Source organism: Mytilus edulis, chromosome 9 (assembly GCF_963676685.1).
Source record: "Mytilus edulis chromosome 9, xbMytEdul2.2, whole genome shotgun sequence".
In the NCBI taxonomy this organism is placed as follows: Eukaryota; Metazoa; Mollusca; class Bivalvia; order Mytilida; family Mytilidae; genus Mytilus; species Mytilus edulis.
In genome coordinates this window covers 44,975,775-45,002,995 of record NC_092352.1, presented here as the reverse complement: position 1 = coordinate 45,002,995, position 27,221 = coordinate 44,975,775, and the positions used below count along the sequence as shown (strand labels likewise).

The 27,221-nt window shown below is 33.3% G+C and overlaps 3 protein-coding genes across 3 annotated transcripts; all 3 read left to right on the top strand.

The window, feature by feature from the left end:
* Positions 1-1,724: 1,724 nt before the first annotated feature.
* On the top strand, positions 1,725-11,909 carry LOC139488460 (uncharacterized). The gene is made up of 9 exons (XM_071274067.1): positions 1,725-1,828; positions 3,200-3,546; positions 4,236-4,411; positions 5,031-5,146; positions 7,144-7,282; positions 8,158-8,364; positions 9,415-9,562; positions 10,472-10,626; positions 11,637-11,909. Exons 2-9 carry the CDS (start codon positions 3,224-3,226, stop codon positions 11,885-11,887), a joined length of 1,515 nt encoding a protein of 504 aa, XP_071130168.1. The 5' UTR covers positions 1,725-1,828; positions 3,200-3,223; the 3' UTR covers positions 11,888-11,909.
* A 3,739-nt stretch (positions 11,910-15,648) lies between these two features.
* LOC139489988 (uncharacterized) lies at positions 15,649-16,739 on the top strand. Its single transcript, XM_071276842.1, has 2 exons — positions 15,649-16,157; positions 16,379-16,739. Exons 1-2 carry the CDS (start codon positions 15,649-15,651, stop codon positions 16,737-16,739), a joined length of 870 nt encoding a protein of 289 aa, XP_071132943.1.
* Positions 16,740-16,808: 69 nt separating this feature from the next.
* Positions 16,809-17,255, top strand: LOC139489987 (uncharacterized). Its single transcript, XM_071276841.1, has one exon. The coding sequence runs from the start codon at positions 16,809-16,811 to the stop codon at positions 17,253-17,255; it is 447 nt and encodes a 148-aa protein (XP_071132942.1).
* Positions 17,256-27,221: the final 9,966 nt, after the last annotated feature.

The following is a 27,221-nucleotide window of genomic DNA, read 5'->3' as shown; positions in this document are numbered from 1 at the left end:
TACGTTATAAGCTTTATCCTATTCAAATGTAAAATGAAAGAGACTTGTGATTGTTGGAAACTACAAGTTAACACAAATAAGTCCAAAGTTATTGTATTTAATTCAAATGGTAAAAAATTTTTGGACGAATTTACTTACAATGATTCTTGCATTGAAACTGTTAGTCATTATTCTTATTAAGGTATTGTAATAAAATGTAATGGTAATTTCAATTTAGCCATTAATACTCTTATGGAAAAGGCAAGAAAGGCCTATTTCAAAATTAAGAAAACTGTTGGACTGAATAATCCATGTAGACTACTTGAAAAATTGTACCTATACTGATGTACTGTTCTAAAATTTGGGGTGTTAACTCATCATTAAGGGACTCTGAACCCTTTGAAATATTACACATTAAATTTATTAAAGAAGCACTTGGTGTTCATTGCAAGGCTTCAAATGATGCTTGTCGTGCTGAGCTTGGTAGAATTCCACTCAAAAATAAAATTGTTTTTTCAAGCATAAATTTTCTAGAGCATATACTTTCATCAGAAAATACACTTGTAAATCAAATTTTCTATGCAACAAAATTTTCAAACCCCTGGATCCTAAAAACTCAGTGCATTTTACAAAAATTAGGATATTCATATCTTGTTGAAAAAAAGTTGTCTAACAAAGCAGCACTTGGGACAAGTAAAACAGAGAATTTATTATCAGTGCTTGCAAAATCAAAATGCAAACATACAGGAGTCTTCTAAGCTCAGTTTCTTTCGTCAAGTCTACAAAATGGGTCAAAGACCATCATATGTTGATTCACTAAACAATTTAAATGATAGAGCAGCAATATGCAAAATACGCATAAGTGCACATCCTTTAATGATTGAAAGAGGAAGACATCTTAATATTCCTAGAGAGGAAAGATACTATCCTGTCTGTAAAAATGGGGAAATTGAGGATGAACAACATTTCTTATTAAAATGTAATAGATATACCTCAAAGCGAGAAATATTAGAAATTGAAATAAATGTTATATTTCAAATACAGCGTAACATTACCGCTGATGAAAAAATATCTCTATTGGTCAATAATAGCTCAGCATTATTACTTAGACTGTCTTCCTCTTTCATATCAGAATGTCTAAATATAAGAAATAGTGAACTTATATAATACATCATTTTGTAACTTTTCATAATTTAGCATGATATGTTATCATGGAACCTTTCATTCTACCATGTCAATTATTATAGTTGTATGTAATGCCATAGGTTTTAACCATTTATTGTGAATGAGTTTGTGCCAATTAAAATATTTGTATTTGTATTTGTATTCACAAAATTATCAATTAGTAGGAAATGCCTTATGTTGCACCGATGAACTTGTCAATGAAAAACAATTAAGAAAAAAAGATGAACATCTACCGTAATACATGGCATAATTGATTGATACTTATTTGCTTTATGTCCAGTGACAAATATTTCATGCATGTTCATGAAGATGTATGGCCGTTTGAATTATTGTTATTCTGTATATATATGTGCAGGGACTTTCTATACTAATATCAGAGACATATGATACAATGTATTATATGTCTCTGCTAATATATATATAACTGTTATATACAAATGTTAATATATTTATAACAACAAACCAGAGTATACTGTTTTGTACTCATTACCGACAGTCCGTGAATGAAAGGTAAGTTGCTTTACGTTGTTGAGTGTTTACCTTGTTGGTCAATAGATCTATTATATTTTGCCACCAAACGGTAGATAACTCATGACGAATTTACAGACAAGCCACTTTCACTTTGGCGTGTGTACAACATTTGTGTAATTTGTGACATTACAAGGTAGATCGTACGCCTTTGCTTCATTGAACTAGCTCTGTCCTTTCCCTATTCCAATGAAATTGTGGATTGCCATAAATGTCAAAATCCAGGATAAACGTGCAATGTCCAAGACTGTTACCCCCATAAAAATACAAAAGATTATCCTTTTTCGGGACGTCAGGATCAGGTGTTTTTAAGCTCTGGATTTTGGGAAAGACCCTTTCGGAATCCGGGAATTCTTTTTTTCGAATTTCAGGATGTTGGGATTTAAATTTCCTTAAATTTGGAATCTCAGGATTTCATACATGAGGGGGAAAGGGGGGGGGGGGGGGGTGTAGGAGTGGTCCTGATCCCAAAATCCCGGCTTAAAAACAAATCCCGAGGTCCCGAATTTAAATAAAGTTAAATCCCGGATCCTGAAATTTGAAAAAAAGAATTCCCGGATCCCGAAGGGGTAAATCCTGAATTCAGAGCTTAAAAACACCCGATCCCGGAGTCCCGATAAAGGTCCTATCCCCCCTCATACATGTTTTTAATCCCAGGATTTCTGGATAAGGACCCCTCCAACCCCCCTCTACCATTGATTATACACTGAAAGTGAAACTATTTGTTTAACTCTGGGCTTGATTTTTTAAAAGTTAAACCCACTGTACCACAGTAAATAAAAAAAAATATTCTTGTATCACAACAATCATGACAATGAACAAGGATCATTTAATATTTCAAATTCAATGCTTTTTGTAATATTAGAATGACCAGGTTCAGGCTCTTTTGGAAAAGGAGTTGGATGTTCTCATGGTTTACAACAAATATTCAATTCAAATATATCATAAAAGCTTCTTAAGTTTGCAAAATTGTCATAGTTCTAAGTACTTGAACATCTTTTTACCTTGATTTATGAGTTTGACTGAGAATCAAGTTCATATGAAAGAACATGGAAATAAAAAAGTAAATTGTCATCACTTACCATTTAACTCATTCATGAATAAAACACCTTACCTTGCCATATACTCTTTGACCATTATTGTGATTATAGAATATCTGTTTCAAAGATGGCTACGTATATTACTGAATATGACTTATCACTAGAAGCACTACTGATTACTACCTGTTTTGAGCAACTGGGTTTTACCCCAAATTTTGTCAGGGTTTATGGATACATGTATCCAGTGCATGTAAATGTATTGATATTTTTGTGTTTTCTGTGTGATGTATTATATTATTGTTCATGTTTTTTGCATAGCATTGCTTTTTTTTATATATTTATTTTTTCATCTTTGAGTTTCCTGTATTTCTTTGAATTTTTATTACAATTTATCCCCTTTGTATCATATAATTATGAAGACGATTTATATTTAGTACTTGGTAAATAGTGTTACATTTTTATTGTAGTTTTAATATGACAATAAGTTTCAAATGGAGACAGAAGAAATTGAAAATGATATAGAATTAATAAATGAGTGGCCAATAACCCAAGATACTAAACCAGTCAACAAAGATTCTTTCAAAGCTGATAAAAATTTGCAAGACAAGCCAAATGGAACTGACTTCAAAAGGAGTATAGAAGTGCCTGTATTAGACTCTCATCCGAAAAGAAGGAAATACAGTGGAGAAAAAGAAAGTCTAGCAAATACTGCTTTAGCTAAATGGTGGAGGCGTAACCAATCTCATTGTGGAACAGAAGATACTGCAGCTGTTAAAGGATGTCATCCAAATACTTTATTAAAGGTGATTGCAAGGTATATATCTAATTATTTTAGGATTGTTAAACTGATGATGCTCTGTTATTGTCGGTGTTGAGTCACTGTTGACATGAATTTTAATTATATGGTCATTTTTATAAATTTCCTGTTACAAAACTTTTAATTTTTCGAAAAACTAAGGATTATCCTTATCTGAGGAAAAGATTACTTTAGCTGTATTTGGCACAACTTTTTGGAAATTTTTGTCCTCAATTCTCTTCAACTTTGTACTTGTTTATCTTTATAACTATTTTGATCTGAGTGTCACTAATGAGTCTTATGTAGAGGAAAGGCCCGTCTGGCGTATTAAATTATAATTCTGGTATTTTTGAACACATAATAATGTAATTGTTATACATATGCCATGGTAGGCTCAGAAAAACAAATATTTTGGGCCAAAATTAAAAATATTTTGGTTTGCCCAAACCTTACCCAAAGGTTGAGACAGTGGGTAGGTAGGTAGGCATTTTCTTTTTTTTTCAAAAAGAGAAATTGAAGTATCGGGTGTTTATTAGTCTTTATGCCTATCTGATTAAAAAAAAACTTCTTCAAATCAGGACAATAAAAGAATTTGAGTAGGCAACTTTTTTCTGGGTAGGTAGCGTTTGGGCAAACAAACCAATTCTTTTTTATGGCCTTGCTAGCCATGTTTGTTTTCAAGTTTATGAAATTTTTGCATATTTCAGGTCACCAGCTGGTAAACAATTCATTAGGGATGAAATACAAAGGTTAAGAAAGCAGTTAATTGAAGGGTCAGCTTCTGCAGATGTACATGCTGCTCTGGGGTCTTTTCTGGAAAAACAGGGTGATATTACAGAGGCAATATATCACCTAGAGATGGCAGTTAAAGGAGCACCAGAAGGTAAATTGTTATTTAGAAAACATAAACAATTTATGTAGATATTAGAACATAATTAAATATAATGTGGGGAAACTTTAACCAATAGATATTGTATAGAGAAATGATACTTATTTTCATTTTGTTTTGTTTGACATGTCCATGGAATAAATGCCAAATGGTGACCAAAGTCATGGAAACTATATAAATTTAGTCAACCATAAACAAATAGCCAATGTTATATCAGCTTAACTATTCTAGAAGCAGTGCTTGTAACCTAGGTTTTGCATAATTTTAGTATGGATAAATTCAAAAGTAACAATCAATTTGTATATTTTAAGTTTCTAGTGACAAAAACATTTGATTATTTTAGAGTTAACCGCATTGACTCTAAAATAACCTGATGAAAAATTACTGATTGATTGATAAACAAATACAATGTTTATATTATATATGGATATTTGGGTCAAGTAAATACATCCTTAATGAATTAGAACAAAATGAAGTATTTTTACTCAAAATTGTAAACATATCCTGTGTTACATTTCCTATAGATAGTATCAGTAGTACTTTTCCTGTATTTTTGATAAGAAAAAGATAACTTTTAATGTCAAGGTTGTGTATAATTAAATATATATTTCAGAGAAAGAATATAAATGGTTATTACAGAAATTGAAAAGAATTTTGAAAATAAAGACAATACAAGGAAAGGATCTGCAAAGAATCAAACCAGGAGGAGAATTTCCCTCCTTTAAACAGGTAGTCTTTCACACATTATTGGCATTTAAGCATTCCCAACATCAGTTCATGTTGACATCTATTTATAGAATTTTCTTAGGATCAGATTTGTAATGACCAATGTTTTGAATTTTCCTACCAATATTGTTGACTGTGAACAAGCATCCAGAAACTTTTACATGATTTCAGTTGTTGAAGAAGATTTTAAAGTGTGGTCAGATTTCAGGATTCACCAGAAAGGTTGACAAAGTTGTAGTTTTAGTTTTTCCAATTTAATTTTTGTAAGTTGTTAGACACTCAGCTGTTTAAGCTTATTATCTTTCTTTATGATATATTAGCTACCAAGTCAGGAATATGATAGTTGTTATCCATTTGTTTGATGTTTTATGTTTTGATTTTGCTATTTGATAAGGGTCTTTCCATTTTGAATTTTCGTTGGAGTATTTTTGTGATTTTTCTTATGATAATTTTTCTTATGATAATTTTTCTTATGATAATTTTTCTAAATTTATACCAGTTGTCAAGAAAAATAATGTAAAGAATATTGTATTGTTTAATCTTCAGTTTCTCGTTTCTCGTTTTTTTATAGATGAGGGGCCTGATGGGGGATCTCATCACGATTCACGAGTTGATTTTTTTGTCAATCACAATTCACAGAAAATAAATTTCCATGATCATGGATCACGAAAATTTAAAAGAAAAATGGATCACGATAGCGAAAATGCGCCGATCACGAAGAATGAAAATAACCCAACAGGCCCCTCATAGATGACACTGTTGGTTTTCCCATTTGAATGGTTTTACAGTAGTAATTTTTGGGGCCCTTTATAGTTTGCTGTTCGGTGTGAGCCAAGGCTCCATGTTGAAGGCTGTACCTTGACCTATTATGGTTAACTTTTATAAATTGTTACTTGGATGGAGAGTTGTCTCATTGGCACTCATACCACATCTTCCTATATCTATTGAATTTTAAGATAAGTGTTGTTTAGGTAACAGAAACTAGCCTTACATATATAACAATCTAGTACTTTTCCATTTGGAGAATGGAAATTCCAAGAAATGCTGACTGAATGTGAGGAATATGATAGTTGTTATCCATTCGTTTGATGTGTTTGAGGGTTTGATTTTGCTATTTGATTAGGGACTTTCTGTTTTGAATTCTCCTGGGAGTTCAGTATTTTTGCGATTTTTCTTGTGACCTTGAGAACAAAAATTATACCAGTTGTCAAGAAAAATAATGTAAAGAATATTGTATTGTTTAATCCTCAGATTTTGTGTTTTAGTTTATTTTTCATTTACTAAATGTACAGAAGTATATAAGTCCACTGTTTTTGGTGTATGGAATAATTGTCAAGTTTTGATGAAATATTTCAACAATAAGGAAAGCTATAAAAGTACAACACAGTCTATGATCTAAGCCCAAGAATTTGCATCAAAATGATTTTGAATAAAAAGTGAACTTATCTAGTTCACCACTTAGAAAACACCATATTTTCAAATTAAACTGTCACAACAATTATATTATGTTAGTTCACAGACACCACATGGTTTCTCTCTCAATTTATAGGTGACAATTGTTGCAAGAAGGGATAAAAATGAAATACACAATACGAATCAAGAAAAGTAAAAAAAAATCATTATCTATGTTATTTTGATTTTTTTACAAAATTATTTTTTTCAATAAATTGCAAGATTGAAATAATTTAAAAACCATATATAAAAATAATTAGTTTTCAAATAAATCTTGAAAGTCAGGATAAACAACATCAAAGAATATTTCACCAAATTTATTTTTTTTAAATTTAAAAAAAAGGGGGAAGGTCAACCCCAAACTTGCCTGCCGTTTTCCTAAAACTTTAAAAAGTTTTACAATTTTGTGTTTAAAACATCTGTTATGCAATGACAGATTTATAGCCCTACTTAACCATTTTATAATTGAGAGAAGTTATGAAATTTTCACTTTCTTGTGCATGGATTTAGGACTGAACATTGACATAAACTGCATATCTTTTCAATAGGTTGACAGAATATCAGGTCAGGATTTGACAGTAGAAGAATTCTTCCACAATTACGAATGTACTAGTACTCCAGTGATTATAACTAATGTTCAGATGACTAGAGTACCATGGACATTAAATCATGTTAAGGAGATAGCAGGTATGTACACCAAACATACAAATACAAAAAAGTAAGAAGATTTGGTATGATTGCCAATGATAATACTAGAAAACAAAAACAAAATGTAGAAGTAAGCAACCATGTCACTGTATGGTCTTCAACAATAAACAAATCCCATACAGAATATCGCGCTATAAAAGGACCTGAAATGACAATTGTAAAACAATTCAAATAGACACAAATGCTTGCTCATTTTGTAATTCTCATATATCCTGTTGACTTGACGAATACAAACAGCTGCATGATTAAAAGGCAGAAAAGAAGCAAAATCAGCCTAACTACTAGTTTGCTATACTGTTACTGTTTATTTATATTTTTATCATACTATTATCTCCACCAAAGAAGTCAAAAAATGTTTATATACTGTCATTATTTGCCAGACAATATCATTGTAAAATACAGAAACAATATTAACAATTAAACAAAGAAAAAAAGTAATAATTATTTTTACAAAAAAAAAACCAACAGAAATGACCTTCCCCTAATTCAGACCCTCTAAGATGTCCACATGTCTCTTCAATAACTTGGAAAGAATGTATCAATTGAAAAATAGTTTAAAAGAATAGTGTACCTGCAACAATTTTGATAAATATATACACTGAAAGAAAAAAGATGAAGAAGTATACATTAGACAAATTATGTCAAGAATAAATAAGTAAAAGTTGTAAAAGTATGAAAACACACAACACATGCAATAGGAAACTTTCTATTGCCTTTACACTATGCAAAAGACAGGGAATGGTAATGAAATGAATAGAAAGGCAATAATAAATTTTAAAAACTAAAATTGATAAACATGAACTTTAGTGTAAATCTTTATTGATGAATTATAACCCCCAATCTTGTTTGTATAGGAAACTGTACTGTTACCCTCAAGAAACCAGTAAAACAGTCAGTAGAATGGGCTAGATTAGAGAACAGTCGGACAGTACCAGTGTCGACCTACATTGATCAGATTATAGATAATACATTGGCGGAGCCTTTGTACCTGTTTGACTGGAGTCTACCTATCAACTGTCCATCACTAGCAAAAGAGTTGACCATACCCAAGTATTTTGCAGGTAAACTACCATACAAGAATATTTTATGTTTAGGGTGTGGGATTTTCTTGCTGTGTTGAAGATCCATTGGTGGCCTGCTTTTTTCTGCTCTTTTGTCAGGTTGTTATTTCTTTGACACATTTCCCCTTTCCATTCTCAATTTTATTTGTAATTTAAGATTATGCTATTCTAATAGGAAATTCTGATTGTTTTGTCATCAGTCTCTCTATCTTTCTAACTGCTATTTATAAGACTTTTATGGAAATTATTCTCCAACAATATGGAACTACACTTTACGGAAACGTTGATTTTTTTTTTGTCGTAATGAATAATAACTACATCTGTTGTGTATTTAGACAAATTGCAGATTATTAACAGCTACCGAAGTACATATATTGCACTTACAAAATTTTGCAATATAAAACTAATGAAAACAGTTGACAACACTTTATTGTAGATGCCTTACCATTTCTGGAAGTTGATTCAAACTATAGCAGACTTCATTTTAATGATTTAATCTACAAGCAGTAATGGCAAAGACAAGTATTTGGAGGGCAGATTTACAGGATGAATGTATTAACTGAACTCAACTGCACCATTTTCCAAATTAAATATATTATATACCCTCGCTTTGAAAAAAAGGGGGGTATACTGTTTTACCTCTGTCTGTCCTTCCGTCAGTCCGTCAGTCCATCAGTCTGTCAGTCAGTCCGTCCGTCCCATGAATATTTTTCGTCACATTTTTCTCAGGAACTACACTACCAGGATTTCTGAAATTTGGTTTCAGGCTTGATATAAGTCGGCTATACCGTGTGATGCGTTTTCAGATTCATCACTTGACAACTTCCTGTTTACCGAACACATTTGGACGGGGGTATCATCAGTGAGCAGAAGCTCACAGTTTCACTTGTTAATTGAAATTGTATCATTTCTCATTGATTCCATGTTCCTACTTTGTTTTTTATCATTTATAACGAGAAACACCCTTACTTTTACATATGGCTGAATTATTATAAATTTGTTTATAATTTTATTTTGTGAAATAAATATTTGATTTCTGGAAGTTTTCAGGTGATTTCCTCAAAAGGACTGAAGAAGGAAGTTTATATAAAGACAGTTGGCCAAGCTTGTTTGTAGCACCTGAGGGAATAACGAGTGAACTTCATGTTGATGCTTTTGGTTCCAATTTTTGGATGGCGCTATTTCAAGGAAAGAAAAGGTACAGTTAAAAATATAGAGATGAAAAAATAAAGAATGAATCATGTTGGCTACTTTACCATTGTTTAAATATATGATTTTCCTGTAGTAAATGTTAATCAGAGCACATTTAAAAATTATTTTTGCAAAGGTACCAGTACTTTTTTTCTACAAATATATGGATGTTCATGTATAGGCACATAATTTGTAATGATAAACTGATATAAGTATATAAGTATACCTTGTTATTGCAAGCATAAAATACTCAACAGGATGTTATTTTACATGACTGAAAGTCTTTTAAGTCATGAAAAATTACTTTCTATGACAGTATTATTTCACTTGAGTTACTCTCTGTATGATAATTTCTAACTAATTTTATATTTAAAATAAATATAGGTTTTACTGTGAAAAAGCCACCAGTTTTTTTTAAGAACTTTTTGATACTTGTTCAGAAACATGTCTATGGTAATATTTCCCAAAGTGAATGCGCATAAATTTTATTATTAAGGATGTTATTTTCATGTTTATCTTGCATTTAGGGACAAAATGAATAACGTAACTAAACAGTTAGCAATGAAAGTATTGGAAATTCAATTGAAATAAACAAATTATTATATTTAGCTATGTGTGCTGTCAAAAATATTTTTTGCTACATAAGTTTAATATACAGAAAACACCTGTATTGATTAAGACATAGGCCTCAATATAGCTTTTATATGAATTCTTAAATGTCCAGTTAAACATAGATAACTAGAAAGACAGCCAATTATAACCATTTTTTTTTTATAAATGGTAGGCATACCATAGCTCAATGTTTTCATAAAGGGAGATAATTTTGTATATATCAATTAAACAAATTTATATAATCTATGAAATATTAAGTTGTAGATCCCCTTTTGTAACAATTTTTATTATGTTTCTATTACAGATGGGTATTTTTTCCACAAAATGATGTACCTTATTTATACCCAGAGTATGAGCACAGTCTAGACCCTGTATTTGCTGTTGACTTATCCAGGCCTGACCTTACCCAATATCCATTGTTACAGCTCACTTCACCTATAGAATGTGTTCTAGAACCAGGTACATTTTTATTTCAATATATAAGAGAAGATCAATGAAATTGTGGAGAATAACCAGTTTATATCTGACCCACACTCTGTGTTAATAAATACTTGAACACTCTTATTTGTTTGAAATATTCATCTCATCTTTATAAGGAACTACGTAATGGGGATTTCTGAAATTTGAAATCAAGCTTCATTTGAGAATGCTATACTGTGGGATGTATTTTCACATTCATTACTTATGAAATTTCTAATATTTAAAGCAGTGGCAATATTTGTAAACAATAGCTTATGCACTGTTCAGCTTTTTTACACAAAAGCTGAAATTGACAAATTTTTACGATATTATTATTGTTTTTCTAAAAATGCTACAACTTTTCATCTAAACAGTATGCTGATCTCATTTGCTTATTTTTTTCTAATTTTTCAGCATTAAAAAAGACTAAAATCAAAGACTGATGGCCTCAGACTCAGAAAATGTGTCATCTGATTCAACAATTACTGTCAATTCAGAAATTATTTGGATGTTTATACTAATGCAAAAAATACTGCAATATAAGGTTTGCAATAATTAAAATTTGCATGTATATTTTAGTATGTCATCATATATTTGTTCCATCTAACAGAAGTTCCAATGGAAACTCTGTTATAAACATTGTCATAATATGTATTCCTGTTGGAACAAATATTCTATACCATTTATTCCGTTAGGAACATATTCTGTTAGTCTGTAATATTTATTCCTGTGGAAATAATATTCCAGAATATTTTTTCCATTTGGAACTTATATTATGAAGGAACTTCTATTCTGTGACAATCACTAATGGAAGAAATTGTGAGATAAATTATTCCCATAACAAAACAATCTGCATAAAGATCTATGTTTCAGTTATCAAAATGTGAGTTCTTAATATTTCAATACTCACCAAATTGCATTTTTCCCATTAAGAAAAACATCACAATAGTTTATGAATTTACAGTATATTCATACACTCAGTCCTTGTTAATTATTTTCATCTGTTACAGGTGATGTTTTGTTTGTACCTGCTGGATGTCCTCATCGTGTAGAGAACCTGGAAACATCAGTAGCTATCTCATCTAATTTTGTTGATCAATCAAACTTTGATCTTGTAAAACAGGAGTTAAACATCAATGCCCTTATGGACATCAGATCAGAAGAACTTCTTCGGCAGTTTAATAATGAAAAATTTAATGACCAAATGGATATGCATATACAGAACAAAGTCTTTTGTAAATATAAAGATGTTAAAAACTGATCATTAAATTTTTAGAAAAGAATCTGCTCTTTTTGCTTCACCTTACCCAAAGATTTATTTGAGCTATTTTCCATCGCTAGATGTCCATTGTTATAATTTTCCCTCTTGTTGGTTTAGAAATACAGGAAATTATTTGTTAACTTGATTTTTGCATAAAAAATAATGCAAATCTCTCGCTGAAGAAATAATCGTTGAATGGCCTTAAATGCTTTTTATTAGAAAATAAATATTCTAGTTCTAGAAAGGAAAATTGATTAAATGTTGAAAACAAATATCAAAATGGTGAAAATAAATATTAAAATTGCATATTTTTGCAAGGTGAGCATTTCAAAGTCTTAGCAGCCTCTAGTATTTTACTATTTAGAATAATAAAGCTTTTTGAATTACTGACTAGCAGTCAAATAAACAAAAACCTGAAATTTTTAGAAGACATTTATTAAGAAACATTCCATATTAAACATGTGATACACCTCTATAGGCTTGTCCAGCTTATATTTTCCTTGCACGTTCATCCAATACTATTAAAAAAGAACTATTTCATATTTGTCAAGCAGCTTGACAGTAAAAAGCTGTAATGTTGTCAAACACTAACTTCCAGTTTGCCAATACATTGAGATTTCATTATATCAAATGAGCTTAAAAAGGTTTTCATCACACATCTCATCAATGAAATATCACTACAAATAATTTCCCTTTGTTGATTTATGCATTACAAGAATTTACAACTGCTTTGAAAGTGGGTTTACAATCTTTTCTTGAGTTAGAAGTAATGATGGAAATAAACATTGACATCTCAGTTAAGAGGGGGGCAATAGGGCGTCCGTGAACATGTTAACAACACCTCGATTTTGGCAAAAACAGTTAACAAAAAATCCAAAAATGCTGATAACAGTTAACAAAGTGGGTTGAAAACAGTTAACAGCTTAAATTGATCTCAGATAACAGTTAACAGCTTAATTTGATCTCAGATAACAGTTAACAGCACCTTGAAAAGGGCCATAACAGGTTAACACAAAAAGGTATTGCCCCCCCCCCAGTTAAGAATTTCTCTGATGTGAAACAACAACTTTAAAAAAAAAATGGGAGAATTATTTTTTTTCTCCAGTTTTGATATTATTTTAGTAGAGCCATTTACTTTAAGAAAATGTTTCTAATAATCCAACAGAATTTTGTCATATATATTTTTCTCAATTTTGCACCCGAAATAACAATAAGGAGAAAGGCTAAAGAGAGTTGCTGACATATCAACAGTCTTACTTGCTGATTTTTGCAGGTGGATTAATCTGGTACAATAATGTGGCATGAGGTATAACCATTATGTTAGAATGGATAAGAATCATAGTAACATTGATGCTGTGAGCAGGCCAACCTGACATTATTTAAAAAAACGGCAGATCCAGTGGTTGATTCAAAGTGGTTGTTTGAAGCTCTCATTTTAAGTTGGATATACTTGGGACTTTGTAAAAAAATCTTATACTTTAATAAATCTTATTCTAGCAGTATCTTCCTCTAAATGAAGCATTATCAACATTTCCTTGTAAATGTTTACTACTTATTATTTTGTGTACCTTATATCAAGTTGTCTTCTTTTAAGATCTATCTTGCAAAATGTGTGAAAACATCTTTGATGTTAGTTTAAAGCATGTATTGAAAAATATTTAATGACTTCCCCAAGCATATGATACTGATAAGATATACAACCATTAATTCTTAACAAATGTTTATGGCTTTCATGTGATCTAATGCCATTTCTTGTGCCTTGACTGTCCATCTGTCATCTTAAACAATTGTTGGAATCTTCTCTGACCCTGCCGACTAGAATAAAACCGAACTTAACGTGCATGTTGACATAAGTAAAAAAAATTGAAGGTAAAGAATAATTCTTTATAAAATGTTTTTCTTTTTACACATTTTTTGATATTATAACACAATTGTTGACAATGCATATAAATTATTGATCAAAAAGTATTCTTTATTATTTCTAATTCTTAAAATTATTATATTTCCCTAAGTTTAAAACAATAAAAACCCGATGGCCCAAACAACTTTACAAAGTGTGATAAACTTGCAGTTTGTCCTTAACGACTGTGACCAATACAGCTCTACGGGAACCGGCTGAAAAAACTAAGTGCATCGAATCAGCTTAAAAGATTCCTTATATTAAAACACAAATGTTATCAATGCACATAGATTGATGATTAAAATGCACTTTATTGTTTGTTCTATTCTAACAGCTATATAACAATAAAAAATCAAAGCCAAAATCACAGTACAAAGTGTGGCAGTTTGGCCGAAACGACTATGACCGATACGGCACTGTGACCGAAACGACTATGACCGATACGGCACTGTGACCGAAACGACTATGACCGAGACGGCACTGTGACCGAAACGACTATGACCGATACGGCACTGTGACCGAAACGACTATGACCGATACGGCACTGTGACCGAAACGACTATGACCGAGACGGCACTGTGACCGAAACGACTATGACCGATACGGCACTGTGACCGAAACGACTATGACCGATACGGCACTGTGACCGAAACGACTACGACCGATACGGCACTGTTTTTCTCTCTTATAAATACCAATAAAAAATCATGGCCGAAACGACTTTACAAAGTATGGCCGAACTGGCAGCATGGCCAAAGCACTGTGGTCGAAACTTGACAAATAGAGGAAGAGAGAAATTTAGGAGTAAAATGGCCGTAGAACAATGAGATCTCCCGCAGAAACTATTTCGTTAGTCTACAGGGCGAAGCTGTCGTCAGGCACTTTAAACAAGTGCCTATACATATTTTTGTATTATGTTTTTCGATCTGCGAGTTCCATGTTTCCAATTTGGCGTCCGGTTAGACGAAATAATCACGATTGCCATACTTAGGGCATGAAGGTGGAGGGGTATCAAACTTGGTAAGAAAAGACCTATTATCTACAGCTGAAATCACACTAGACACCGATTGTGAAATATGCTGGAATAAGATTGAGGTAAAAGAAAGTAAACCACATTATACAGGCTGCTATTACAGACCACCAGACAATAATATAGCACCCATTGAAAGCTTAAATACATCGTTAACCAGGCTAACACATTCAAATAATCTACCAAATCTAGTACTAACTGGGGATTTCAACATGCCAGACATAAAATGGGAAATAGACGAAGATAACAACTTCCAAATAAAGAAACCAAACAACTATAGTATGGAAACCAATAACAAGTTTATAGAAGCACTTGAAGAAAACTGTCGAACACAAATAGTAAAAGAACCAACACGTCAAGATAACATATTAGACCTTGTACTAACAACAAATCCAACAAGCATTGAAAATCATATCAGTCCAAGATGGAATGAGTGACCATAGCATAGTCATCACTGACATAAACTTAAAAGCAAAAACAAAAAAGCAAGTACCAAGGAAAGTATATATTTACAAAAAGGGCAACACGAACGGAATAAATGAACAACTAGATAAAGAGCTGAATAATTTTATACAAAAAGCAAATACAAGTATCATACAAGAATGCTGGAATGGTTTAAAGATCTATTGTCACATGCTATAATATCAAATATCCTAACTAAAATACTGTCAACCAGATGGAATGTACCTTGGATCAATAGAGAGATCAAAACAATGATCAGGAAAAAAACAAAGGTTAACAACAAGGCAAAACGTACCGATAATGAAAAACACTGGGAAGAATTTAATCTCCATTGAAAACAGTAAAAACTAAATTAGAAGAAGCACATAGATGGAAGCACACCAAAACTACATATCACAACTTTTGGAAGTAGACGAAGAGGGTGAGAGAAAAACACCTGTTGTTGGAAAAAAGTTTTGGCAATATGTTAAATCAAAGAAAAGAGACTCATGTGGGGTAGCACCACTTATTTCAAACGGAAAACTTATGGAAGACAACAAAGGGAAAGCAGAAGCACTTAACCATCAATTTGTATCTGTTTTTACTGATGAAAATACATCAAGTAAACCAAAATTAAATGGCAGCCCATCGCCTGATATAGACCATCTAGAGATAACAGTAGAAGGAGTAAGAAAGCTACTTAGTAATGTCAATCCGAAAAAAGCAAATGGACCATATAACATACCGAACAGAGTCCTAAAGAAATGTGCTACAAGTATCTCACCATACATAACAACATTATTCAAGAAAAAATATGATAAAGGGGCTGTCCCAAACGATTGGATTACAGCTATCATCACATCACTTTTTAAAAAGGGAGACAAAAGCTTGCCAGTAAAGTATAGACCTGTTTCATTGACGTCAGTTACCTGCAAACTCATGGAACACATCATTTTCAAACACATTATGCAACATCTTGAAAAATATGAAATATTAATCGATTACCAACATGGCTTCAGACAGAAAAGATCATGCGAATCTCAATTAGTAACAGCAATTGAAGATATCGCAAAACATCTAGATAAAAAAGAGCAAGTGGATATGCTATATTAGATTTCAGCAAAGCATTTGATGTAGTGCCTCACATACGGCTTCTGCGGAGACTAGAGCACTATGGAATAAATGGTAAAATAATAGAGTGGGTAAAGGCCTGGCTCACACAACGACAGCAGTGTGTAGCAGTTGAAGGCGAAACATCTACAAATGCCTTTGTAAAACCAGGAGTACCCCAAGGTACAGTTTTAGGTCCATTGATGTTTCTTTTGTACATCAATGATATTGGGGATGACATCAAGTCAAAGTTGCGTCTCTTTGCAGATGACAGCCTATTATACCTAGCAATAGACTGCAAAGATGACTGTAACCAACTACAAATAGACCTGGATAAATTAGTTGACTGGGTATCTAAATGGCAGATGTAATTTAATGCTTCAAAATGTTATGTTCTAAGAATAAACTACAAGAAAAAAACTATATTACATAACTATCACATGCATGGCCAAGTTTTAGAAAATGTAAGCCAAAACCCATATTTAGGAGTTCAGTTTGCCAACAACCTGAAATGGGACATGCACATCAATAACATCACGGCAAAAGCAAATAAATCATCAGGCTTTATGAGGAGAAACATCGGCAAATTCCCAGAAGAAATTAAGAAAAGAGCATATCAAGCCATTGTCAGACCAAACGTTGAATATGCAAGCAGTGCATGGGATCCATATCAAGAAAACCACATCAAACAGATAGAAATGGTGCAAAGAAGATCAGCACGTTTTATCAAACATCAATACAGCAGAGAACCTGGGTCAGTTACTAGTCTAATGAAGGAGCTAAAACTACCATCATTAGAAATAAGACGGAAAATAAAAAGTCTTCGTTTGTTTCACAAAGCTTTACATAAAAAGAAAGTCATAAATATTCCAGATTATGTAGAATAACAAGGCAGGACAACACGGCAATATCACCGAAGTAAATTTAGAAACCTTCAAACTTCAACAAACACCTACAAATACAGCTTCTTTCCACGTACCATCAAAGACTGGAATAAAATTGAGAATGGAAATGGGGAATTTTCCAAAGAGACAACAACCCGACCATAGAGCAGACAACAGCAGAAGGTCACCAACAGGTCTTCAATGCAACGAGAAATTCCCGCACCCGGAGGCGTCCTTCATCTAGCCCCTAAACAAATATATACTAGTTCAGTGATAATGAACGCCATACTAAACTCCAAATTGTACACAAGAAACTAAAAGTTAACATAATACAAGACTAACAAAGGCCAGGGGCTCCTGACTTGGGACAGGCGCAAAAATGCGGTGGGGTTAAACATGTTTTTGAGATCTCAACCCTCCCCTATACCTCTAGCCAATGCAGAAAAGTAAACGCATAACAATACGCAAATTAAAATTCAGTTCTAGAGAAGTCCGAGTCTGATGTCAGAAGATGTAACCACAAGAAAATAAACAAAATGACAATAATACATAAATAACATCAGACTACTAGCAGTTAACTGACATGCCAGCTCCAGACTCCAATTAAACTGATTGAAAAATTATGTCTTCATCATATGAATATCAGGCACAATCCTCCGCGTGAGGGGTTTAGTATGATACCATCATAACATATATGAGAAGAACGTAACCCGTGTCATGCCAACAACTGGTTTATTAATAATAAATGTGTTTAGTTCCGATGCAAAGACCCTATAAGTGAATCAATATTAACGCCAAAATATGCAATCTTCAATGAAATACCCTACCAATAAGACTGTTAAAAATATAGAAGATGCAGAGGCATTCAAGAACAGCCTCACATCTTATTTAACAGAGTACTGAGTCACGCAACAAACATTTGATTTTAATTTCACCTGTAAATATGTTTTTAATGAGCACCATATTGAACGACCAAATAAGTACTTGCGTGATGGGTCTTAGACCTCTTGCATTTCTACGATGTAGATGTTAGGTAGGCCTGCTGCGGATGATTTCGACAACAAAAGAAGGCGTGTTATACACCATTGTGTACAAAAATCAATTTAAATTTACGGCATACTGAATAGTTTTAGTGGGGTTGACAACCGAGGAATCGGCTTATAACGGAATTTCGCGACTGACTGACATTTTTCAAAAAATATGAGTTAATTACCTTGTGTTATATTAAGGTATAGCATCTGTATATAGAGGTAAAAAATTGAGACAAGTGCCTGTGTCCGTGTACTAGGGACACATTCTTGTCACAAATATTTTAATTATAACAACGTTAACTTATCTGCAGATGGATGTGAAGTCATTTGTGCACTATAATATTGAGAAAGGAAATGGGGAATGTGTCAAAGCGACAACAACCCGACCATACAGCAGACAACAGCCGAAAGCCACCAATGGGTCTTCAATGTAGCGAGAAACTCCCACACCTGGAGGCGACCTTCAGCTGGCCCCTAACTAGTCTATATATCACCCCATCCTTTGTGAATGGACTCCAAGTATTGGATAGAATTGTATGTACATTTATTCTGAAACCTTCACCCTCCTCGACCACACACACACACAGTCGATGGCATCATGCCTAATGCAAAAGTTCGAATCTGATCATAATATGTATTTAGGGGCCACATCCCGCTGCATTGAAGACATTATTGGTGGCTTTCGGCTGTTATCTGCTCTTTGGTCAGGTTGTTGTCTCTATGATATATTCCCCATTTCCATTCTCAATTTTATTTAACAAAATTCAAGAAATTCATATTTCTTATACCATGTACTGTAAACCCCTGCCTGCTTAGGAATTTGAATTATTATGGTCATTTCATGCGTAGATCTGAGAGTACTCGAAGTTACTGAAACCTAGTTGATTGATTGAATGATCGCTAAACGTACAGTGGCGAATAGATCATGCATGTCAAGTTAGGGTAAATCAAAGCGCGAAAGCGCTGTAAAGGCAGTTAATTACAGGTTGTGTGTATTTCTAGTCCAGTTATATCATTATCTTCCATAGAACAGAGGTGGTTTGTAGAATTTAAGATTTAGAGTTCTTTTGTACCTAGTTCACCTATATCTATAGTCTACTGTTTACAGTATATTTTCTGTGCCTCCCATGAAATGCATTTTTAGCCATGGTCTTGTCAGTTTGCTTTAAATTTATGAGTTTTACTGTCCCTTTTGTGTCTTTCGTCCCTCTTCTTTAGACATATAAGAACTTTTTCTTTTCAATATAAATAGACTATTTTTAATTAATGATTGTATACGCATATTCTATGACTCCCATAAACAAGAGGCTCCAAAGAGCCTGTGTCGCTCACCTTGGTCTATGTGAATATTAAACAAAGGACGCATTTGAATTCATGACAAAATTGTGTTTTGGTGATGGTGATGTGTTTGTATATCTTACTTTACTGAACATTATTGCTGCTTACAATCATTCTATCTATATTGAACTTGGCCTAAGAGCTTCAGTGGAAAATGTTAGTTAAAATTTACAAATTTTATGAAAATTGTTAAAAATTGACTATAAAGGGCAATAACTCCTTATGGGGTCAATTGACCATTTAGGTCATGTTGACTTATTTTTAGGTCTTACTTTGCTGTACATTGTTTCCCTTTACAATTTATCTCTATCTATAATAATATTCAAGATAATAACAAAAAACGGCAAAATTTCCGTAAAATGACTAATTCAGGGGCAGCAACCTAACAGCATTTTGTCCAATCCATCTGAAAATTTCATGGCAAATAGATCTTGACCTGATTAACAATTTTACTCCCTGTTAGATTTGCTCTAAATGCTTTGGTTTTTGAGTTATAAGCAAAAAACTGCATTTTACCCCTATGTTCTATTTTTAGCCATGGTGGCCATCTTTGTTGGTTGTCCGGGTCACGCCACACAATTTTTAAACTAGATACCCCAATGATGATTGCGGCCAAGTTTGTTTAAATTTGGCCTGGTAGTTTCAGAGGAGAAGATTTTTGTAAAAGATTACCAAGATTTACGAAAAATGGTTAAAAATTGACTATAAAGGACAATAACTCCTAAAGTGGTCAACTGACCATTTTGGTTATGTTGACTTATTTGTAGATCTTACTTTGCTGAACATTATTGCTGTTTACAGTTTATCTCTATCTATAATAATATTCAAGATAATAACAAAAAACAGCAAAATTTCCCTAAAATTACCAATTCAGGGGCAGCAACCCAACAACAGGTTGTCCGATTCATCTGAAAATTTCAGGGCAGTTAGATCTTGACCTGATGAACAGTTTTACCCCATGTCAGATTTGCTCTAAATGCTTTGGTTTTTGAGTTATAAGCCAAAAACTGCATTTTACCCCTATGTTCTATTTTTAGCCGTGGCGGCCATCTTGGTTGGTTGGCGGGATCACGCCACACAATTTTTAAACTAGATACCCCAATGATGATTATGGCCAAGTTTGGATTAATTTGGCCCAGCAGTTTCAGAGGAGAAGATTTTTGTAAAAGTTAACGACGACGGACGACGACGGACGCCGGACGCCAAGTGATGAAAAAAGCTCACTTGGCCCTTCGGGCCAGGTGAGCTAAAAATAGTTCACAAAGATTGACTAGTCTCTGTACTGTGTGTATAGCAAGAACATCAAGTAACATAATGGTAAATGTACATAGAAACATGTCAACTTTTTTTATGACCATACCTGCCAACTGTCAGTATTTGCAGAGTATTTCCCCCATCGAGCTCGAGGCTCCCAAATGGCAATTTTGTAAGAGCAATTTTGTCGACTATTTTAAAGAAAACAATTAATTCAACAAAGGCTATGAGCTTGTTAATGCATGAAGAAGCCAAAAACCACATTAGAATATATTTGAAGGGAATCCATGACAAATCTTCCCACTTTTTCACTAACTCGCCCCACTTTAAAAACAAGAGTGTACACACTGAATGTCTCGCCTTCTTTACTGATCATTGATATTATGTTGATAGTCCTAATAATAAAGCTTTATTACAACTGTCACATAATCTTAACATAAACCAAGAAAACTAAACATTGACCTTTGGACCATGAAAATGAGGTCAAGGTCAGATAAACCATGCCAGGGTGGCATGTACAGCTAACAATTCTTCCATACAACAAATAAAATTGACTTATTGCTTATAGTTTAAGAAAAACAGACCAACACACAAAAGCTTAACACTGAGCAATGAACCGTAAAAAATGAGATCAAGGTCAAATAAAACCTGCGCGACTGACATGTAGATCATGAAATATTTCCATACACCAAATATAGTTGACCTACATGTATTGCATATAGTATTAGAAAAACAAAACTCATAAACTTAACTTTGACCACTGAACCATGAAAATGAGGTCAAGGTCATATGACACCTGCCAGGTAGACCTGTACACCTTACAACCATTCCATACACAAAATATAGAAAACCTATTGCAAACAGTACAAGAAAAACAGACCAAAACACAAAACTTAACTATAACCACTAATCCATGAAAATGAGGTCAAGGTCAGATGACACTTGCCAGTTGGACATGTACACCTTACAGTGCTTCCATACACCAAATATACTAGACCTATTGCTAATAGTATCTCAGATATGAACTTGACCACCAAAACTTAACCTTGTTCGCTGATCCATGAAATGAGGTCGAGGTCAAGTGAAAACTGTCTGACAGGCAAGAGGACCTTGCAAGGTATGCACAAACCAAATATAGTTATCCTATTACTTATAATAAGAGAGAATTTAACATTACAAAATATTTTAACTTTTTTTTCAAGTAGTCACTGAACCATGAAAATGAGGTCAAGGACATTGGACATGTGACTGACGGAAACTTCGTAACATGAGGCAACCATATACAAAGTATGAAGCATCCAGGTCTCCCACCTTCTAAAATATAAAGCTTTTAAGAACTGAGCTAACATCGCCGCCGCCGTAGGATCACTATCCCTATGTCGAGCTTTCTGCGAAAAAAGTCGCAGGCTTGACAAAAAAACTGCCCCAACCTGGATTACCAAATCGCCCCACTTGTGAACTGTGTTAAATCCCGTTAATATTACTCCTGCCAAGTGGTCCCACCTAATGGAAATCGGTGAAATCTAGATAAATATATTATTAACCAGGATGAATTTAGTAATGCCAACTCGCCCCACTTATGGAAAAAGATGTTATCCCATTGTATATAAGTTCAATTCCTAATATTGCATTATGATACATTTAACAGGTTTCTTTTCAATTGTTATGCAAATAACTAAGCTTCAAGACTTACAGTTATTCTTCAACAATCAGTTGGTTTTTTTAGAATTATATATCATTGTATATAATTTCAGTATATATCAATAATAGTAATTAAATTAATTTTCGGTTTGTTTGTATTCTGTGTAGATTAGTTTTCATTAAAGTGGTGCGAGTTTTTATTTTTAATTATATATATATATATATATATATATATTAATCTAAATATTACCGTTTTTTTATAAGTAGGGCGAGTTGGCAGGAGTAATATTAAACATGATTTAACCAATTTCACATGTAGGGCGATTTGATAAATCAGTTTGTGGCGTTTTTTTAAAAAGTGGGGCGATTAACCAGTGGGGCGACTTGTCCTGCTTCCATTTGAAGGCCCCCTTGAAGGTTTTGTATGACTATATGAACCATCTTTCACGTAAAACCCCCATGTGCATTTTGAAAAGTTGTAAGATATGTTTCTAACTCCAGCATTGTCCAGGCAAAATCTACTGGTATGAATGAAAAAGAAGTTTTCAATTAAGGCTCTGTGGCCATAACAGCTGTCTCATTAGCATTTTAACCACTTCCCATATTTGCAATTAAAACAAAAGAAGAAAATTATTCAACGCAAAAACAAAACTTACTTGTAAATATGAAATTCTCTTTACGGTATGAGTTTTTCTCATTGTTTGAGATTGTACAGTAGTACCTGTAACTGCTTATACCTATTTCTTATTCACTTTTGCTTGATAAACTCACTAAATATCATATACATTGTACCACATCTCCTTATTTTTATAAGCATTCCAATAACATGAACAATTGTAATTCAATTCTATATACCAAAGCAAAATGAACTGCACCACTTTCATTCACTAGTATGCATCTTTTGGCAAAATACAAGTTCTTAAATGACACAATATATATTTATTGACAAAAAAATAAAATTTAGTATACAACTCTTTATCAGGTATAAAAAAAAGCACAGCTGTGTCATAACTTGTGAAATCTGTGCTGAAAACATAGACATTGATGGTATTTGAGTAATTCCATATGTGAAGCTCAACATTAGCTCGTCAGTTGGTGGTGGACAGTTATAGTTCCTTCCTGCAGGCTAGGATGAATGACTTTTCAGGAAAACCAATTTCACAAATCAAAACTTTCCTCTAGATTTCTCCTACAATATTCATCCAGTTTAGTTCTTTTGTTTTAATTGGACACCGTCTTGATTTTTAATTTTGCAAACCATTCAGTCTCTTGCTTGCAAATAGTGCATGAAAATAGGATGGGTATGGCAGTAGACAAGTCTCTTTAATGTGGGTTTGTGCCCTGAAAAAAAGTTTTATAACTTAAGTTTTTTTGAAACTTGTGCAACACACATACCTAAATAACTATAACATAGAAGAGAGCATCATTCGTGTCAATGTTTCGTTCCTGTTTACATTGTCATTGATATTTTTTCAGAAAGCCTGAGGCATAGCTCATGAATTCCTGTCATTAGATCCTAAATTAATATAATTACTGCTAGAATAATTATCAGCATGATATATGTACACTATCATTGTACAGCCCAAGTCTTCAGTATATATAATTGTTGCATTCATTCACTCCTGTGTTCAGTCGTTCAAAAATATTTAAACATCAACAAATGAACTTTAATAAGGACAAGAAAACACTAGAAAAGATACGTACATACAACCTGTGTTTTATAAGTGTATTTGAAAGAGAAATATATCTGGTTAAACGATGTATAAAGGAGAAATATATGTGGTTAAACGATGTATAAAGGAGGAAAAATTGTAGATATTGCATTACTGCTTTCTACCTAATAGCACGTGGATATGTTTACATATTTAGACTTGACCCAGTATGACCCGTACCTTGTAGCTCAACGCCGTCGTTTAAACACTAGACTACAGTCGTGTATTTATAAGACAATAAAAAGCTTAAGCCTGTACTATTTGTGTGAAGTAAATGTGTTTGTTCTGTACATTTAAATTGTTTTACCTGATAGCAAGGACGTATATCTATCCGTTTCCTTCTCAATTCTTCGAACTTCTTCAAAACATACGTATTACTGCGCCCGGAAGTGAGAAAAATATGAGAAATCCTCGTAAAATAATGCTTTCTTCAATTTTGTGGAATCCATTTTGTTATATTTATTATACAAAGATAAAAAAAGTTACGATTAATTATGAATTTGCATATCATTATACGGAACGTTTATGGACTATTTTCCATAGCTGTATGTCGGTCATTTTGGCGGGAAATCATGTACACATACACACGTAGATTGGCTGGTACCCGATCGTAATGTTACACATCACATATATCAAATAGCTAATACCCGGAACGTAGTAACGGGAACCAGGATAATAAGTAGACAACATACATAACTAATACCGAACTTGAAAAGGCTTTACGGTTTCTCGTTCATAAACCGAATTCCGCTTTGAATTATAGAAGATGCAATATTAATCATGTTCAGTCGACTTTTCATTGTTTTATCAACGTCTGAAAGAATCTTTAGATGTCAGATAACACTCGAAATTGACCAGACCTCTTTCCACACGGAATACACATAATGATAGTTTGTAGTCAGGTTGACTGCTTATAATGCAAAATACACACTAATAACAAGTTCTATAAAACGAACAATACATACTGATCGTTTCTTTAGTCCCCAATGTAAATGAAAGAAACAAAAACCATATCATACCATAAAAAGAAGAGGAGAAATTCGAACATTTCCGGATCTATTTCTGGCAAAAAGACCCCCTGCATAGATTGCGTATGAAAAGATGAACCTCATGACTTAAAAGTCAGGCCTTAAAGCACTGCCTTTAAAAAATGATAACAAATACAACTCTTAGGTCCTTTCAATGATTAAAGTCAGAAAATTGGAAAGTCCATTGGTAAATACGGGTTTATTGGATATGGACAAATTTTGCCTTTCAGTAGAACACCTACGGACCCACAAAGAGTTGTTGCAAGTGTTCTTAACGTGCAGCATTCTCTCTACACTAGGCGTCGGATTTCACGGTCTCTTTTCTGAAAAGACGTAACTGCCTTTTTAGTTTTTATACATCCAGCACAGCTAAACTGATTCTCCACGTTGGCAAGGGTTTTATTGTAGGTTGGATGAAAACCAAGTGGAAAGCTAGTTGAAAGCCAACAATTATATGTAAAACAATTGAAAAATATCTAAGAATAAAATGTCAAAAGTTTTGAGCATGTGGAGGTTCACTAGAGTCTAGTGTTGATAGAAGCGAAAGTCCTACTGTTCAGTTTTTATACGCCCGTCAAAATTTTGACGAGACGTATTATGGTATACAAATTTCTGGTGTCCGTCCGTCTGTCCGTCTGTCCGGCGTAAACATGTCGCACCGTAACTTTAGAACGACTTATCCAAATTTCATGAAACTTAATATAGTTGTTTCTTATGATGGTCAAATGATCTGTATAATTTTTGGTGAAAATAAGATTTAAACTTTTTGAGTTACGACACTTTATAACTAAAACAGGGGTTTGACGGAATTGATGTGGCCCAAAGGATAGTACTATTATTATACAGGAGCCAACAAACCTATTTATTTGATGAAAATTCGTCAATATGTACTATCGAAAAGAGAGGCGAAAGTTACAAGAGTGACATTCAAACTCATATATAAGCCGAAAATAAACTGACAACATTGGTTTGAAAGGGACAAGACCAACAGACAAACACAAATTACACAAAAAAACATAGAAAACTAAAGACCGAGCAACACGAACCCAGTCCACGATAAGCTTGGGGTGATCTCTAGATCTCCGGAGTTGGGTAAGCATATTCTGCTCTACATGTTGCACCCGATTAGTTGCTCATGTTAGTACAAACACGGTAATAAGTCTAATACTGTTAAACGGCTCATGATGTCCGTTAAACTTAGGAAGTGATGATCGATAACTTCACCACTTGGAACACTTGGTTTAATTGCCTTCCTGTGAGCATGCAGTAGCTCTTTATCCAGAAAATCATGGGGTCATTTGATTATTTCTGCAAAGTTGATTTATGTGTTGTTCTTATTGTTCTGGTCATTTTTATTTTCAAACTTTCCCTTTAGATCTGTTATATTTTCAGAATTATATAGCATTACCCTAAAATAAGACATTAGGTAGACTTCACCATGTTGCACACAGACAATTGTAAAGGGGAAAGGATTGTAATTACATTTCATTAGCCAGATCGATGTTATTGTTAAATTACTTGCTAGTATTATTCTTCGAACTTTTCTTCATGTATATTCTCATGATGAATGAAATGACCGATAATTTTTTTTTTTTTTTTTTTTTTTGCACAACATTTTTTTGGTTGTAATCTCTGTCCTGCCTTCTGTCCTGCCTTCTGTCCTGCCTTTTTAGCTCACCTGGCCCAAAGGGCCAAGTGAGCTTGTGTCATCACTTCGCGTCCGGCGTCCGGCGTCGTCCGTCGTCGATAACTTTTACAAAAATCTTCTCCTCTGAAACTACTGGGCCAAATTAAACCAAACTTGGCCACAATCATCATTGGGGTATCTAGTTTAAAAAATGTGTCCGGTGACCCGGCCAACCAACCAAGATGGCCCCCATGGCTAAAAATAGAACATAGGGTCAAATGCAGTTTTTGGCTTATAACTCAAAAACCGAAGGATTTAGAGCAAATCTGACAGAGGTA